The sequence below is a fragment of the Ailuropoda melanoleuca genome, chromosome 14 (assembly GCF_002007445.2).
Source record: "Ailuropoda melanoleuca isolate Jingjing chromosome 14, ASM200744v2, whole genome shotgun sequence".
In the NCBI taxonomy this organism is placed as follows: Eukaryota; Metazoa; Chordata; class Mammalia; order Carnivora; family Ursidae; genus Ailuropoda; species Ailuropoda melanoleuca.
The window spans coordinates 82,045,095-82,063,858 of record NC_048231.1 but is presented as its reverse complement, the minus strand read 5'-3'; the positions used below and the strand labels follow the sequence as shown (position 1 = coordinate 82,063,858).

General features: G+C 39.6%; 1 protein-coding gene across 5 annotated transcripts in view; it reads left to right on the top strand.

Moving 5' to 3' along the window:
• Positions 1–18,764, top strand: part of DYM (dymeclin) — a 334,558-nt gene that overhangs the window by 60,696 nt on the left and 255,098 nt on the right. For all 5 annotated transcript variants that reach the window (XM_034642813.1, XM_034642810.1, XM_034642809.1 and 2 more), the window contains 3 exons: positions 3,581–3,674; positions 4,678–4,811; positions 18,394–18,466. In XM_034642813.1, the coding sequence (XP_034498704.1) occupies positions 3,581–3,674; positions 4,678–4,811; positions 18,394–18,466 (301 nt within the window). The remainder of the gene's footprint in view (positions 1–3,580; positions 3,675–4,677; positions 4,812–18,393; positions 18,467–18,764) is intronic.

Here is an 18,764-nt window from a genome sequence, read left to right as displayed (position 1 = left end):
AACAAACAGCCCTTAAATTTGTGTGGAACCAGAAAAGGCCCCGAATCGCCAAGGAATTGTTGAAAAGGAAAAAGCTGGGGGCATCACAATGCCGGATTTCAGGCTGTACTACAAAGCTGTGATCACAAAGACAGCATGGTACTGGCACAAAAACAGACACAACAGATGACTGGATTAAGAAGATGTGGTCCATATATACAATGGAATATTACTCAGCCATCAAAAAGAACGATTTCTCAACATTTGCTGCAACGTGGACGGGACTGGAGGAGATAATGCTAAGTGAAATAAGTCAAGCAGAGAAAGTCAATTATCATATGGTTTCACTCATCTATGGAACATAAGAAGTAGGAAGATCGGTAGAAGAAAGGGAAGAAGAAAGAGGGGGGTAAACAGAAGGGGGAAATGAGCCATGAGAGACTATGGACTCTGGGAAACAAACTGAGGGCTTCAGAGGAGAGGAGGTGGGGGATTGGGATAGGGCAGTGATGGGTATTAAGGAGGGCACGTATTGCGTGGTGCACTGGGTGTTATACGCAAGTGATGAACCATGGAACTTTACATCAAAAACTAGGGATGTACTGTATGGTGACTAACATAATATAATAAAAAAATATTAAAAAAAATTTAAACTTTAGTAAGACTGCCTTGTGATTTAAAAGCTCATTAGGCTTTGGGAAGCACTGTTTACTTCAGTAGGTGCAAGGTGGTGGACCTGGGATTCTGCAGCGGGGTCCCAGATAATGCGCTTGCTACTACTCTGTGAACCACACTCAAATAGCAAGGTGCTGCAATGTTTCATCACAACGGGGAAGTTACACAGTAACTTGCGTTGACTCAAGCTGTGACAAGAACCCCTGCCCAGCAGCTAGACCAGAGTTAACTTGACAGTTACTGAGCACAAAGCAGGTATGTTGTAATGGTATGCTTATTCCCATGCATGATTTTTTTAAAGTATGTAGGTACATACCTGGATTGTAAAATATTTAAAATGTAGTTGAAGCTTGGTACATCTTTCCAAATCTTTGACACATTTTCAAGAAGTTCAAATATATGCATAGAGATGGCAGGAAAAGCATAAATCTCAGGTCTGCATAAAAATGAATTTTTCTGGCAGCATAGGCCAGTGTGTTTGAGTGTTTGCATTTCCATTTTTCAAAACAGTTAAAAATATACTTCAAAAGAGAAATATTCAGAACTCTGGAATCTCACAGTTTGAAAACCATTCGTAAAGCAAAAAGACTGGGCATTTGTCACTAACATTGTTGACTTTGGGCCCAACACTTAACCTTTCTGGGTCTCTTTTTTTTTTTTTTTCTTTTTAAAGATTTTATTTATTGGAAAGAGAGGGAGAGCGTGAACTCGCACGAGAGCATGCACAAGCGGGGGGGAGGGGCAGAGGGAGAGGGAGAAGCAGATTCCCTGCTGAGCAGGGAGCCCAGTATGGGACTCAGTCCCAGCACCATGGGTTCATGACTGGAGCTGAAGGCAGACGCTTAAGCAACTGAGCTGCCCAGGTGCCCTCTTTTTCTTCATCAGTAAAATTAAAGGTTCTGACTAAAGAGTCTCTCTTTTCTGATGAGTTTTTTCTTTTAAGTTTTTATTTAAATTCCAGCTAGTTAACATACAGTGTAATACTAGTTTCAGGTGTGCAGTCTAGTGATTCAGCACTTCATACATCACCCAGTGCTCATCACCTATTTCACCCATCCCCTCACCCCCCCTCCCCTCTGGGAACCATCAGTTTGTTGTCTATAGTTAAGAGTCTGTTTCTTAGTTTGTCTGTCATCCCCCCCTCTTTTTTTCCTTTCCTTGTTTGTTTTTTTTCTTAAATTTCACATACGAGTAAAATCATATGGTACTTGTCTTTCTCTGACTTATTTCACTTAGTGTAATACTCTCTAGCTCTGATGGGTTCTTAACTTTTGTCCTTCTATGATGTATTAGGGTTATCCAGAGACCCACCCAGTAAAGCTAATGGTGTAAGTTGCAGTTCGAGTCCAAAGACCTGTGAACCGTAAGAGCCAGTGTTGTTAAGTCCCTGTCCAAGGGCAGAAGACCAATGTATTAGCTCAACAGTCAGGCAGAGAGAGGATTCAGCCTTCCTCTGACTTCTGCTCTGTTTAGGCCTTTAATGTGTTGGATGATGACCACCCACTTTGGAGAGGCCAGTCTGCTTTACTCCATTGAAAATTAAAGTGCAGGAACACCTTCACTTACACCTCCAGAAATAATGTTTAACTAGATATCTGGGCATCCTGTGATCCAGTCAATTTGATACATAAAATTAACCATCACATGTGTCTTACTGTGCAGACTGATAGAACTTTATATTTTCATTAAGTCTAATTTCTTGATTATAGGGGTTAGTATAGCACAGCATTTTAGAGCCAAGGATTGGAATCAATAGATAAGCATGTGTCCTTGAGCAGTAACGACGTAGACATGAAGATCTGTTCAATGGAGGTGATATTGGTGCGTATCTCCCATAGCTGGTCTTGAGGATTAAATGAGATGATGTGGGTAAAGCACTTATTGTATATTAGTTCTGTTACCTGTTGTTTCTTTTGATGAGAAAAGTGAGGTTGGAGAAAAAATGTAATTTGTTTGAATTTTAATATTCTGTTAATTGTAGACTTGGATCTAGAAATCAGAGCTTCTGATTCTTATGACAGTATCTGCTCAATTCTTTGTCTGGATTTGCTGAAATGCCCACCTTTAAACTTAAAAAATTTTAAAATTCCTTAAAATTTTTTCTGAACTAATAGCTTCTCCTTGGCCATATTGCTTTATGTTTCTGTTTATTTTTCATTAGAATGATTTATGATTATCTGAACAGAGTTTTACCATTATAGTTTATTGTATTCTATATACTAGGGATCATTTTTTTTTTTTAACATTTGCTTTTCTTTCTTTCTCTCTCTTTTTTCTTTTCTAAATTCTTTCTTTTTTAACTAGTCTCCACTTAAAATTTTATTTTATTTTTATTTTAATTCCACTATAGCTAACATAGGTATTACAATTTTATATTTGATACATTGGAAGGTTAATCTTTTATGCAGTCAAGCATTTTTTAAAACCATTTTTGGATGACAGTCTCTTCAAAAATTGTTCATTGCCCTGCTTCCAAACAAATTATATTGAATTCAGTTATCTTGGAGCCCAACTTGGGGCTTGAACTCATGACCCTGAGATCAAGACCCAAGTTGAGATGAAGAGTCAAACACTTAACTGAGCCACTCAGACATCCCTAACATTTGCTTTTCTGAAGAGAATATATATGTGTATAAATTGAGTATATATCAACTCTTACCTCTTCTCTTTAGAATGTTGAATTCTAAGATGAATTGGCTACTTTCTCCTACTGTGTCTGTCATTTTCAGTTTGCAGATCATTTTTTTGTTCAGAATTAAGGCCAAACAACGTCTCTCATTGCTTATTTTCCTAATTAGATGTGAAAGTGACAGGTTTGTCTATGGAGCAACTTCAGTTTGACAACTTGGTTTTATAAATACTATAATATGTTCACTTTGATTTCAGTTTTTAATTTTAACTTTTAAAACCTTATCTTCTCTTGCAGTTGTAAACAACCCTCGAACAGGAAACCTTGGTGCGCTAATTAAGGTCTTCCTTTCTAGAACCAAAGAACTAAAACTTTCGGCAGAATGTCAGAAGTAAGCTGACTGATTAAATCATGTTCTCTTTATATTTAGAAATATGAGTATTTTTCATTTTTTGATAGAAATAGATTACGGTCTTTTGAAAGCTATGAAGGAATTCTCATTATTAAAAAGTAAAAGAGAGGTTATAATTTACTGTCCAAGTCCTTGTGGTGAGATTATTAATTCTGGAATCTGTTTGATTTCAACATTTTAGACAATTTTCAGAAATGTATTTCTTAAGAAGGTTAATAGTGATGTAATTATTATTTAAAAAGGTAATTCCCCTCCATTATCACTGCTGCTCGTATCTAGTTTAAATAATGACCAAGTTTGAGGATTATTTCATTCCACATCTGTTTCCTTTCTATGTTTCCTAGTAAATGAAAGAAGGTTCAGATTAGATATTATAATTTTATTTTATTTTTATTTTAATTCCACTATAGCTAACATAGGTATTATAATTTTATATTTGATACATTGGAAGGTTAATCTTTTATGCACTCAAGCATTTATTAAAACCATTTTTGGATGGCAATCTCTTCAAAAATTGCTCATTGCCCTGCTTCCAAACAAGTTATATTGAATCCAGTTAAAATTTTTCTTGAGTTCATGGTTACTACTACAAATAGCAAGTATTGTACTGGGCTGCTGGCAGTGCCCTACTTAAAATTTTGATTGTGTGCTTTCATATATTCTCTTTATTCTGTTATACTTAAAATTTTTTTTTCACTTTTCTTTGAACTGCCTGTGTGTGGGACAAGTATGAAGTTAAGAACAAAGAGCAGTCATACCTAAGGAAAATATTTTTGTTAGGTTGACTCACTAAATAAAATACAAAGAATGAAACATGAGGTAGACTGGAATGGTGTAATGAAGCATGAGCCATGAAAAGATACAGACATTGTCTTTATATTACAAGCAGAATGGGCAGAGTGCTTGAGGAATCATGAACTATCTAGATAGTGCTCATGCTCGTGATTAAATATGGACTCTTGTGTGATTTTGGTCTTTCCAGCCACATCTTCATTTGGCAGACACACAACGCTTTGTTTATTATTTGCTGTTTGCTGAAAGTTTTCATCTGTGAGATGTCGGAGGAGGAACTGCAACTTCATTTTACTTATGAAGAAAAATCTCCTGGCAGCTACAGTAAGTATTGCTTTTGAAGATATTCTAGTAACAGCATGTGCGACATAGAAGGATACAATTTTAGGAATACAAGTAGAATTTTGAAAATTCTATTTTTCTTTTTATAATTTTCATTTCTAAATGACAGTGGCCCTGTCCCTCTTTTTTTCTCCTATATTAATTTCAATGAGCCAAGACTCTCAAATTCTTTTTTTTTCGTCCTTTTTCTTTTTAAATAGAAAGCCAGTAGGATTGAAACTTTTATTTACTTTTGACTTTCATGCTTATGAAAAATAAAATTAAAAACCACAAGTATACTTTTCAGAAAACAGAGATGTCAGCTTCAGTGTTATTACTAGGGTGACACATTAAGGGAGACAACTAATCGGAATTACAGATTTGGTAGATGTCAAAGATGACTTTATAGGATAGAAGAGTCGCTGGGTCTTTGGGGCTACTTGATCAGAAGTAACATTTATTTTTTTTATTTTATTTTATTTTTTTTAAAGATTTTATTTATTTATTTGACAGAGATAGAGACAGCTAGCGAGAGAGGGAACACAAGCAGGGGGAGTGGGAGAGGAAGAAGCAGGCTCATAGCAGAGGAGCCTGACGTGGGGCTCGAACCCATAACGCCGGGATCACGCCCTGAGCCGAAGGCAGACGCTTAACCGCTGTGCCACCCAGGCGCCCCCAGAAGTAACATTTAAGGCCAGTTCTATGATGCCGAAATGTGTGGTCTTTTTCTGAAGACACAGGGAAAGGTTACTGTTCTCTCATGATAATCTGGGGTTTTGTTGTTGTTTTTTGGGGTTTTTTTCTTTGCCAGTAGTTGGGAGGGTCTATAGTTTTCAAGATGGTGTTTCATTTCTTAGCATTAAAACTCACATCTGGGAGAGTGGAAGGGCAGAATGGCATTCTTACATGAAATATGGGGAATAGAGTATTCTGCACCTGCTCTTCAGCTGACATCTCTCTGAGGGCAAAGGCAGTGTTGCTTCTAAGATTCCTGGGTTCATTTTTCAAAACACATCTCTTCCCTCTTTAGGCTTTTTGCCTACCTAGAGCTTTATATGTTGGTTTTAGAGTTTTAAGAAATAAATGTGTTCAATTTACTATGGTGATAATGTGTATTTGTTAAACATATACTGATGTTTAAACAGAACTTTTAATCAGAATTGTGTCTTGTATGTGTTAATTTTGTAAGGCTAGGCTTTGTTTTTGTGGTGCTGAAAGTACCAAAACCAGCCCTGCTTGGGGAGTTGCAAGTGTTTTCACAGAAGGTCTAGCAGCAAGAATGGAGTTCATGTTTACCCCAGGGTGCCTGAGAGCTGAGTCAGCCAAGAACCTGCAAACCCAATACTTTGTTTTGCTTTATGTCAAAACAATTATGCATGCATTGTACTTAAAAATAAATACAATAATATTGTATTCATATAAAATTATTTGTCATTACATACCACTGAGTAAGTTGATGGACTTTGGAGATGTCCTGTATTTATTTTGAGGCCCTGAAGGACCCTCTTTGTACCCACGCTCTCCACTCATATCCCAGCTTGAGAAGCATGGTTTTTTGCATTTTTTTAAAAGATACTATTTATTTATTTGAGAGAGAGAGCGTGTGTGCGAGCGCACACATGTGCGTGCATGAATGGTGGGGAAGTGGCGGAGGGAGAAGCAGACTCCCCGCGGAGCAGGGCACCAGATGTGGGGCTTGATCCCAGGACTCCAGGATCATGACCTGAGCTGAAGGCAGATGCCTAACCGACTGAGCCACCCAGGCGCCCCTAGAAGCACAGTTTTGTTGTACATCCTACATAACCTAAAGTGAGGGCAGTGTAAAAATGACACTTTTTCAGCCATGAGCTACATTATCAAGATGCTTGTCTCACCAAAAGAGCCATCTGTGAGGTCTGATATTGGTAATTCTGTCCGTGCACTGACAGATTGTCCTCTTTTTTTATATGGAGTTAGCAATTCTGGATTTTACACATTGTTTTGTTCTATTCTTTCCCTTTACAGTTGAGTCTACTGTTAATCCACCAGTTTTAAGTCCAGTAAATATCTTTTTAAGGTGAAAGACTTCTCATTTTTGGCCTATGTAATTTTCATTTAAGTCATACATGTCATTAGTTTGAGATTTCTGCTTATCACTGGTGTAAGTCCTTTTTACATTTCTTTTAATGTCTTTTTACAATTTATAGAAGTAATAAAATTAAATGATTGCATATATATGTTAAATGGTAAAAAGAAAAAAAAAAGAGGAAGCTCACTATGCAATCTAAAAACATCTGTCCATCAGCTAGTATGTGAATCTCAGAATCTTGTGCACGGGAGACCGCTTGGGAGACTGTGCAGGGGTTGAGAGAATAGACAGTAGTACGGGTTGTTCGAAGGTTGAACTGACAGAAGCGGAGGACCATCTACAAACAGCTGAGGGATTTGAGGACTCTTTGGGTTCTGACTCACTGTAATTCTGCTGTGATGTGATGGATGTTGCTGGCACATTCGGAGAAGCCTTCTTTATGAGGGTTATGTGACTCTCTAGAAGCTCCCCGATTGTAATAGACATCTGTGAGGATGTCCTGCATGAACATTTCCCCACAGCTATGTATGGCGTGGTAGTAGATTGTTTGCTAGAGGGAATTTGTATCATTTTGTAAATATAACTCTTTCCACTATCGCATGCCTTCAAGAATAGTCAAAGGGGACAAAACTAGCCCCAGGTAAAACTATGAAGTACTACCAAATTCTGTGTTTTCCCTTGGCCTTCAATGTGCGTATGGTCTTCTGTCTTGGTATCATCCCCCGTTACCCCAAGGTAATAACTGATACTTATTTTATGTTTTGCCTCTCATAAATCCAATATTTTAAGTCCTCAGGGGTATGAATTTGTAATTTGTTTCTGCAAACACTTACAGTGGTTTGTTTCTTTATGTATTTGATGATGTTGATTGTGAGCTTTCGGTTTGTTCATCTTAATCTGAGGCCCCAAATAAAGGAGGGATTTGCATTTGCTTCTAGAGGGATTTAGACTGTGTCACGTGAGGCCATTTAACTTCTTTCAGAGGTTCTCGGCTTCATGTGACATCTCAGGTTCAGCTTCCCAGTGGCAAGCTGGTGGCACGGCTTTGTACTGGCATTCATCGTCTGGGTCACCCTACCCTTCGAATCTGTTTACTGCTTAGTAAACTCTGGATTCAAGCCACAGTTTGTTCGCCTGTGGTGGTTCTTTTTGGTTGTGGTGGAAGGGTCCCTGGAGATTTCCTCTACTTTTTGGAAGCCCGTCAATGCACTGAAAAGTGTATTTTAGCCAAGAACTAGTTGTTTTGTACAGGAGGCCTCTTTGGAGTAACTGCTGTACGAATATAGCCTCCAGTAGAAGGCAATTATAGTTTCTTTACAAATATTTTTACATTTTTTTTAAATGAGGGAAGAAGCCTTTGGAGATTGAGACTGAAGAAGCCTTTGGAGATTGAGACTGAAGATAGAAGCACACACACACACAGAGGGGGAAAGAATTGACTGGAAACCGCAGGGAAGCAGGGGGCACTAGAAGCAAGAGCACAGAGAGGGAGTGCGCTTTTGCATTGGAGGAACATACCACCTATGCCAACAGTGCTGTGGGTGGGCACTGAGGGGACGGAGGACCTGGGTCACCTGCCAAGAGCTGGGCACACACAGCAGCCAGTTAGCGCAGCTCTGTGGAGAGTAGAAAAGAGACTGGAGACTTGTCGAGTCCAGGTAAAATGCTTGCTTAACCACATTTCATCGGCATACAATAGTTTAATATAAATTTATTCAAAAAATTTTGTTTCGTAGGAATTGCTCTCAAGCATAGTGGATTGAACCCACATGCTTATCTTTGATTTCTTCTGAAACCCCAATAAAATATCAGTAGAGGGAGTTTTAAAAAATCATGAATTTATTTTAATTTTAAAGAGGAGGAAAGGGGAACACAATGTTAATAACATTTTGCAAGTTGGAAAGTTGAGTAATGATGAATGCAATTTATCAGTGAAAGCTGAAGGCTAAATGCCTTCAGGGTTGGAGAACTCCAGGAAACAGCCAGTTCTTGCCATAGAACCCTGGAAAGGCTTAGGAATTGGAAGTACCAGGTGTCTCTGAAGGCAGACACCTGGGAGGAGCGATTGAAGGGAGTGGTTGGATGCTCAGCTCTTCTCCACCACCATGCACAGTCAGGAGACCACCCCCTCCCCAGTTAATACTAGTCTTCTCTGAGAGGCTGAGCCAGGAGAGCCTTCCTGTGGGAGCTCTGGGGCACAGTGGAGGGGTGGCATACTGAGAACAGGGCTAAGAGCAAAGGCTACAAATGGAGGAGTGAGGCATCTTGACATGGCTTCTAAGAATGCTGGCACTGGGGTTGTACCCACTGCATCCCCTTCCTTCCAGAAGGTTAATGCATACTCTTCTGGAGAAAATGAACTGAAAACAGGAAGAAGATGTAGAGATGCTGATGTTTGGGTGTCCCTCAATGAAACAGCTCTGAACCCTCCCGTGGGAGCCACCACTTGGCAGGCTGTGCCTTGGACACGGAGCCGCCATCAGCACTGGCCTCCTTTTGGCTCGTAAATGGAGAACCAAGGATCCTGAACAGTTGAAAAAAACTTTCAACTTCTGAGAGATCAAAATGAGAAAAAAAAAAATGATAGAAGATAGAATATTTATGGAAATTAAAAGAATAATCCATAATCAGACCTCTCTAATGTAACTCCTTTTCATTCTCCTCTGGCTGAAAACCTTTTTAAGTTTTTTATTTTTTTTTTAAAGATTTTTATTGTCAGAGAGAGCGAGAAAGAGCATGGGGGGCGGGGGAGAAAGAGCACAAGCAGGGGGAGCAGCAGGCAGAGGAAGAAGCAGGCTCTGTGCTGAACAAGGAGTCCAGTGTGGGACTTGATCCCAGGACCCTGGGATCATGACCTCAGACGAAGGCTGACACTCAACCGACTGAGCCACCCAGGCATCGCTGGCTGAAAATCTTTTTGAGACTCTCTGGAAGTACCTTCAAAATCCATGATGTATTCATTTAGCTAAATGCAGTAGAGGTAAATCCCTCTTTTGAAACTAGTTTTGAATTTTTTCAGATGGCCGAGGTTCTTTGACTCTCAAGGCAACAGGGTTTCACTGTTCTCTGATCTGTCCTTGAGCTAATCCTTAGGGCCTGGGGCAGGCTGTAGCTCAAGAGGGAAACCTGAAATTGGCAGTTGAGTTGTTTCTGTTTTGTTTATTTTTGTCTTAGTATAAAATTTAACAGTTTAATTTCATTAGTTGGGTAATGCAAGAAAAAAAAAAGAAACCAATTGCTAGAAAGAACTCAAAGCAAGGATTTACTCTTTTGAAATATTTTGCATTTAAGATTTTTTTTTTTTTTAAGATTTTATTTATTTATTTTGACAGAGATAGAGACAGCCAGCGAGAGAGGGAACACAAGCAGGGGGAGTGGGAGAGGAAGAAGCAGGCTCATAGCAGAGGAGCCTGATGTGGGGCTCGATCCCATAACGCCGGGATCACGCCCTGAGCCGAAGGCAGACGCCTAACCGCTGTGCCACCCAGGCGCCCCTGCATTTAAGATTTGTGATCTGTCTTTGCAGAAAAATTAAAATGCTTTTAGGACCTCCTGAATTGTTCTTGACCTTACAATAGGTGATACTGTTTTTTGATATTTCTCTTTTTTCTCTCCCTTTCTTTTCTGTTATCAGTGGAACAAAATCCTTAAACTTTACTGATAGGCTTGCTCTTGATTTCAAACTATATCGCAAAGTTATAGGAATTGAAACTGTGGTATTGGCATTAAAGCGGATACAGATCAATGGAACGGAATAGAGAACCCAAAAATAAACCCATGCACATGTGGCCAATTAGGTTATGACAAAAGTGCCATGTATATATGGAGAAAGGACAGTCTCTTCAATAAATAGTGATGGAAAAATTGGACAGCCGCATGCAAAAGAATGAAACTAGACCCCATCTCACACTATACATAAAAATTAATTCGAAGTGGACTGAAGACTTGAATATAGGACCTGAAACCATAGAATTGCTAGAAGAAAACATAGGTGGTAAGCCTCCTGCTATGGGTCTTGGAGAAGATTTTTTGAATCTGATACCAAAAGCAAAAATAAGTGGGACTACATCAAACTAAAAAGCTTCTGCACAGCAAAGAAACCATCAAGAAAATAAAAACAGCAGCCTATTGAATGGGAGAAGTTACTTCCAAATCATATATCTGATAAGGGGCTAATATCTAAAATAGATAAAGAACTTAGCACCTGGCTGGCTCTGTCGATGGAGCATGCAGCTCATAATCTGAGGGTCATGAGTTTGGGCCCCATGTTGGGCGTAAAGCTTACTTAACAACAACAACAAAAATCCTAAGGTTTCCGGTTATTGCGGCTCATGGCACCGTGAGCCGCAAAGTTTCCCACAGTACCCTGTACGAGTTGGTGCGGGAAGTTTGCACAGGAAGCAGTGCAGGTGCCAGAAGATTTGGGAGATGGTGGAGCTGCAGATCAGCTTGAAGAACAGTGACCCTCAGAAAGACACATGCTTCTCGGCACCATCAGGCTGAAGCCTACTCCCGGCCCCAAGTTCTCCGTATGTGTTTTGGGGGTATCAGCAGCACTTGTTGAGGCCAGGGCTGTGGACATTCTCGCCGTGGACATTGGGGCTGCTGAAGAAACTCAGCAAGAATAAAAATTAGTCAAGAAGCTGGCTAAGAAGCAGATCCCTCGAGTCCTGGGCCCAGGCCTGAATAAGACTGGCATGTTCCCTTCCTTGCTAACCCGCATGAGAGCACAGGGCCAGAGTGGATGAAGTGAGGTCCACGATCAGATTTTAGATGGAGAAGGTGCTGTGTCTGGCATGTGACCATTGGCTGCATGAAGATTACAGATGATGAGCTTCCATATAACATCCACTTAGCTGTCAATTTCCTCTTGTCATTGCTCAAGAAGAATTGGCAGAAAGTCCAGGCTGTATACATCATGAGCACCATAGGCAAGCGTTTGTACTAAAGCACAGCTTAATAAGCCCTAGTTCTACTGTAAATATATATACGTATATAATTCAGACAACTCAGTAGGGAAAAATAATCTGATTACGAATGGGCAGAAGATCTGAATAGACATTTTCCCAAAGAAGACAGATAGCCAAGAGGTACATGAAAAGACGCTCAGCATCACTAACTACCAGAGAAATGCAAATCAAAACCCTGTGCACCGTTGGTGGGAATGTAATGCAGTATTGGTGCCGCCGCCATAGAAAGCGGTATGGAGGGTCCTCAAAAAAATTAAAAGTAGGACTACCATATGATCCAGCAATTCCATTTCTGGGTATTTGTCTGAAAAAAGGAAAACACTAATTAAAAAAATGTATATTACCCTCATGTTCATTTCAGCATTATTTATAATACCCAAGATATTGAAATAACCTATGTGACCATTGATGGATGAGTGGATAAAGATGATGTGGTGTATATACACAGTGGAATATTGTTCAACTATAAAAAATGAAATCCTGCCATTTGTAACAATGTGGATGAACCTCGAGGGCATTAGGCTAAGTGAAAGAAGTCAGAGACAAATACCATATGATCTCTCTTATATGTGAAAGCGAAATCCGTTATACATACATTAAACTCCTAGATGCTGAGAACAGGTTGGGGGGGTGGGAGAAGTGAGTACATTTATTTTTCTTTAGTTTAAATAAATTGAATACAAAAATAATAAAACTGGAGTTTAAGAGGATAATACTTTCAACTGGCCTAGCACCTAGGTATGTATTATGCAGTACAATACCCTGTCGCACAGATGTTCTATATAGTTAGTGGTTGCCTACTACAGTCTATTTGCATACTTCCTCCAGCGTACCAGGAAACTGTTTTCTACCCTCTTCTGTTAACAGTTTTTATACTGTGCTCAACTTAGAAATAAAAAAGGCATATTTTATAATTGAACCTGGAAGTCTGTATTATCCTTGAGTATAATTAGAAACATTTCCATTTGACTATAATAATAGCAGACAGCCGGAATTATTGCAGATTTTATTGGAATATGTGGGACACAGTCATATAAATAGCGTAATGCATTAAAATGTAGAGCAATTTTCATTTTAGAAAAGATTGAGTCCATCTGCTTTTCCTTAGTTTATGATTATTTTATAGATGCATATTCAGTTTTGCTGATTAGAAGTTTAAATATGATTTTTAATACTTTAGAATAATTCCATTATTAGTTTCACAATTAAAACTGCCAATTACGAACTCTACCATGGTTTCCTGAATATAAGTTATAGTAAATACAATCTAGCTTATGTGTCTTCCATCTTAAGGAAGTCAATTTTGCTCTGAACTTTTTAGGCACTTGGGGAACCTGGTTTTGGAATATAGCTCTGTTATTTCTTGATTATATTTTTAATGCTTGTATTTGGCACAGTTGAGCAGCATTTAGAAACCAACAGTTTGACTTTCTGCGTACAAAGTAAACAACGAGCTCTCTGTGTTTTAATATTTCCATGTTACCTGATTTAAATGACCCATATGTTTTCTTTTTTCTGGCTGCTGCTTTGTTTTCCATCAGTGTTATTTTTTCCCTCTTTCTCGAGTGAGTGCTTTTTTCATTATTCTTTTCTCCCTCTCTTCCCTTCCCTTCCTACTCTGGTGGAAGGTATTTGATTACAACAGTATCTTGCTCTTCTCTGGTTCCCCTCCGTAGGGAGAGTGTGGTATGAATGAGTGCTGAACAGCTCAGTTTCACGTGTAGATGACTGGAGTTGTAAGGGACCGTGGATATCATCTGGTCTTTCATTTGCTCCTTCCCCTGGTGTCACTAACAGGAACCAGAGAAGCAGGGTTAGGGCTTTAAAGCGGGGGAACCCCAGATACAGGGGTGAGATTTCAGTGACCTTGTTCTGCACAATGCTCATATTAACAGTTTATATTTATTCACCGTTAGAGGTTATTTCTAAATTGGGTATTTAAATCAAAGATTTCCAGTATGTGTTGATGAACGTATAACATTATCACCTTGGTGTGTAAACTAATAATACGGGGTGTTTCGTCTCTCTCCCCTCGGGTGGCTCATGGCATTTATTTACCAGGGTTTGTATTTGGGGTCTTCAGTGAAACATGAGTTGACTGACTGGATTTTTTCCAACTCTGTATAGGAACAGGTCTTTAAAATAGTTCGTAAGGGTTTTTGTTTTTTGGTTTTTTTCTTTTTATGAGTATGGATTTGGCTTCAAATCTAGTCTCTGCCACATATTTGTACGTAAACTGACCTTTCTGAGCCTTGATTTCTTTATCTGTAACATGGCGGTGATCACGCCTACTCCTTGAGAGTTATTGTCAGGATTAATGTGACAGAGAGAATGAAATGCTTGGCACAGTGCCTCTCAAAGGGTAGGGTATTCAGTAACTGTTAGCTATGAATATTATCTCAGAGAAGCTAACGTTGAAAATATGAGCATATTTGACTGGAGCTATAAGAGGCAATTTAAAACTCTTTAAGAGAGAAAAACTCTGGGTTTAAAACTTCACAATAAACATACTGAATCTCTTCAAAGTCCTTTGCTCAGTTTACTTTGTCACTGACCTGAAGATTTCAAGGGCTTTTCAGATTCTCTTTCTATGAGAAATGCATGAGTGTTACTATAATTTCTGGCAGGTGAGTTTATATTTACTTGTTTTTATTGGCACTAAGGAAGATATTTGGCCTCAAATGAAAGCTGAGTGATATAAACGTTGCTTGGACAGGAATGTAGTATGAGTGACTTGCTTAGTGTCAGACCTGGTAAGCAGTCAAATCTTGTCCCTCTTCACCTGATACACAGTTATTTGCTTCTAGATTAGTCCCAGAAATAAGAATATAGTATTCTGTAGGGATGTTTTTGTTTTAGTAAATAGAAGTTGTCTGACATTTCAACTGGAAATTGCCTGTTCTTGTCTTTTGTTGCTAGAGTTTTGGCCTTGAAATGGTACATTTCACTTGTATGAAATGTATTTATCATCATTTTCATTTGTTAATAACAAAACTGTGAATATATTCCTTTATTGACCTAAGTTGTAATCTTGGCAGAAGTCATGGTTTAGATGGCACATGGAATAGAACACAGAATCCTCTTCACTGTGTTAAGATTTGAGAGTGAGATGTGTTTACACCCCTGAGAGAAAAAAATCCAACCATCTCTGGGTCCTTAGCATTTGTTCCCTCACTTTCTGTAATTAAAACACTTCTGACTACTTGGCTGAACAGGGGTATGCTGTTAAAGTGGCCTGCTGATTTGGTCTGGACTGTTCTTTAGGGACTCAAGGAATGATTTTAAATGTCCTTACTTGGGTCTGGTCACTGCATCCTGTAGGATGAGCCAGGGGATGACATGTCAGCAAGCTTGTATTAGGTGTATATTATAGGCCAACAGATCAACTTGGAGTAGGTTATTGACTGACTTGGGTTATGTCAGACAGCTTTGGCAATGAGAAGGATTTTAGTTACATCTACTTTTTATTGTGTAGCCTCAGAGACCAGTGTTACTTATTTCCAAATTTTATTTTCTTCACTGGTTAAGCTAAGCCTGGCACTTCTAGAGTGCTATTTAATGTAGTTATCAAACTTGATTCTTGCCGTGTTTTCTTTGTGGCATTGATTGGTGCTTTCGGTGTGATTTAGTATTCTCTTCAAGCTCTGTACTCACCTCTCAGAGGGTTACCGTGCCAGTTCTTTTTTTTTTTTTTTTTTTTTTTTTTTTAAAGATTTTATTTATTTATTCGACAGAGATAGAGACAGCCAGTGAGAGAGGGAACACAAGCAGGGGGAGTGGGAGAGGAAGAAGCAGGCTCATAGCAGAGGAGCCTGATGTGGGGCTTGATCCCATAACGCCGGGATCACGCCCTGAGCCGAAGGCAGACGCTTAACCGCTGTGCCACCCAGGCGCCCCTACCGTGCCAGTTCTATTTATGGCAAGGCAGGAAGGAATTTCTTCATAATTTCTGAATACCAGGTGATATTCTGAATACCAGGTCTAGAAAAAAGAATTGCTAAACTTTGAAATTCCAAGTGCTTTGATGCTTCGGAAATAATCACTAGATTTGTACTAGACCCTGGGTTTGGTTCGGCAAACATGTTTTGAGTATATGTTATGTATTAAGCTCTTTGTCAGTCGTCATCCTGAAGAAGTACAGAGTCCAGGGGTGCCTGGGTTAAGTGTCCAACTCTTGATCTCAACTCAGGTCTTGATCTCAGAGTCGTGAGTTCAAGCCCCGTGTTGGGCTTCACGCTGGGCATGGAGCCTACTTTAAAAAAAAAAAAAAAGGATAGAGTCCAATAGGGGCCTGTCCAGGTATAGACGGAAATTATGGTATAATGTAACCGATGTATACAGTGAAAGACATGTACAAGGCAAGATGCTTTGTAGATGATTATTTTTTTTTCAGAGTGAGCCGGGAGAGTTGGGTTTTATGGAGGAGAGGAAGACTGAGGATGATGCAGGTGAAAAAAGATTGGCTTTTTAAAAAGTCAGGTTTTAATTGTTGGAGGGCATTCTCGGCAGAGCTAACGTTACTGAGGAGGCGTGAAATGGCACGTAGCAGGTAGCTGGGTATTGCTGGAATGTAAGTTGTGAGTAATGGGGGGTGATCATGGTAGAATGGGGTACAGAGTCTGTGTCTTGAAGCGTCTGGCATGCTGTACCATAGCACTTGTGTTTTCTCAGAGACCTAGTGTTCAGCTTAAAGCAGTTGAAAAGATGTAAGCCAGGAGAGGAAAGGAGGGAGTTAAGTTAGCTCCATTTGGTAGCAGTCTAGAGTCTGGGTTGGAGAGGAGTAAGATTGGATGTAGGAATACTAGTTAGGAAGGTTGAAAGAAGTTCAGGAGTAAGTTTTAATTTAGTAAGCTGGTTTAACTGAACTGAGATGATGAAATAATGAACAAAAGCATGACGAGGAGAGCAGAAAAGAGGAAGCATAAGAGAGGTAGTCTGTGCAATCGAATGGACCCAGAGATTGGTTAAAAAAAGCATGGGAGATGGGGCACCTGGGTGGCTCAGTCATTAAGCATCTGCGTTCGGCTCAGGGCATGATCCCGGCATTCTGGGATCGAGCCCCGCATCAGGCTCATCCGCTGGGAGCCTGCTTCTTCCTCTCCCACTCCCCCTGCTTGTGTTCCCTATCTCGCTGGCTGTCTCTCTCTCCATCAAATAAATAAATAAATAATATTTAAAAAAATTTTTTTTAAAAGCACAGGAGAGAGTAGTCCGGGCTTTGGCCCTGGGTTCTTGATGTAGTCACTGAAAGGAAACTGAAAGAAGCAATAAGTGAATTTCAAGTATTGGGAAAGATGGGTTCAGTTTTGAACATGTGGAGCTTGAGGTGCTAGTGATGCATCTAGGTGGAGATGGCCAGTAGGCAATTGGATATAAAGATAAGAAGGAGTTCATTGGAGAGGCCAAGAGGAAAACGTCGCCGTAGAAATCACTAGTATGTAAGTAATGACTGATGAAAGAGGACGTAGAGAGTGGAAAGAGGAGAAAGCCAATGGTGGAACTTTGGGGAACACACCAAAAGCTGAAAGATATTCTGAGGAGGCAGATCCTGGGAATGAGTAGAAAAAGTAGACTGGGAACAAGGTATTGTAGGAACTGAAGGGAATAAGAATTTTGTGACGGAGTAGGTGTCAGTAGTGTCCAAAGCCAGAAGTCACACGAGCTATTGGTTGGCTTTGGAAATTGGACGGTCACTTAGAGCTGTTTGGGACAGAGGAGCACCTCTACAGGAATGATAATTTGCATCCTAACATTGCCACTTACTCTCTTGACTTGGGAAAGCCATTTCACCTCTGGCTCTTTATTTGTAAAGAGGTGGAAACCCTCTCAGTGGTTCAGTCTGTGATCTGCGGAGCCCCACAGGTTCAGAAAAGGTGCTTTGAGGGACTCCTGGGTGGCTCAGTCATTAAGTGTCTGCCTTCGGCTCAGGTCATGATCCCAGGGTCCTGGGATCAAGCCCCGGATCGGGCTCCCTGCTCAGTGGGAAGCCTGCTTTTCCCTCCTCCATTCCCCCTGCTGGTGTTCCCTCTCTTGCTGTGTCTCTCTCTGTCCAATAAATAAATACAATCTTTAAAAAAAAAAAAAAGAAAAGAAAAGGTGCTTTGAGGCCCATCAAGGAGACCCAGTGTTTGATCAGATATTTACTGGGGGAAAGAGGTACAGGTATTCTACTGATTGAAACAAGCAGCTAGAGCAGCTTAATTTTTGGGGGGTCTATGTTTTATATTTCACTTCAGTGTAAGATTTCATTTGAAAAAACACGGTATAAAATAAGAGATTTGAAAACTGCTGGTCTACAGGAACCATAAGAGACCTTGACACATTAAAAGTTAGGTAATTAATAGCTAATGTTCAGAATTCCTATACTAGGCGAAGATTGTAGTATGTGTTAACTTGCTCATGGTTTGGATTTTATTAGAGGTCAACATTGGGGTCTGAGTTTATGTGGTAATAACTGTTGTTATTCTCATTAGGAACGAAGACCGTACTTCTGAAAAGCTCTATTCTATTTTATATTTTAAAAAAAATTTTTTGTGTCTCTTACCAGGTTCTGATTCTGAAGATCTTTTGGAAGAATTGCTCTGTTGTTTGATGCAGTTAATCACGGATATTCCACTCCTGTAAGTTCTGGCCAAGCCAGGATTTGCTTTTTCTTCTTTGTATATTGAAGATGGTGATTGATCACGTGGAAGAGTTTGTGGGTCCTGGTGTAATATTTTTGTGTATGCCTTTTACGTATGCCTCTTTGTCCATCCGTGGAGTTCTTCTGTTATCTTTTGCTTAATAATATTTATACTCTGACTATGCATTATCAAAACAAGAATTCTATGTTATAAGGGGAAAATAATCAAACTCTTTAGGAATATTGAGCAAGTGATAGCACGGAATTAATCTCTGTAGTGCTATCTTTGAGATCTC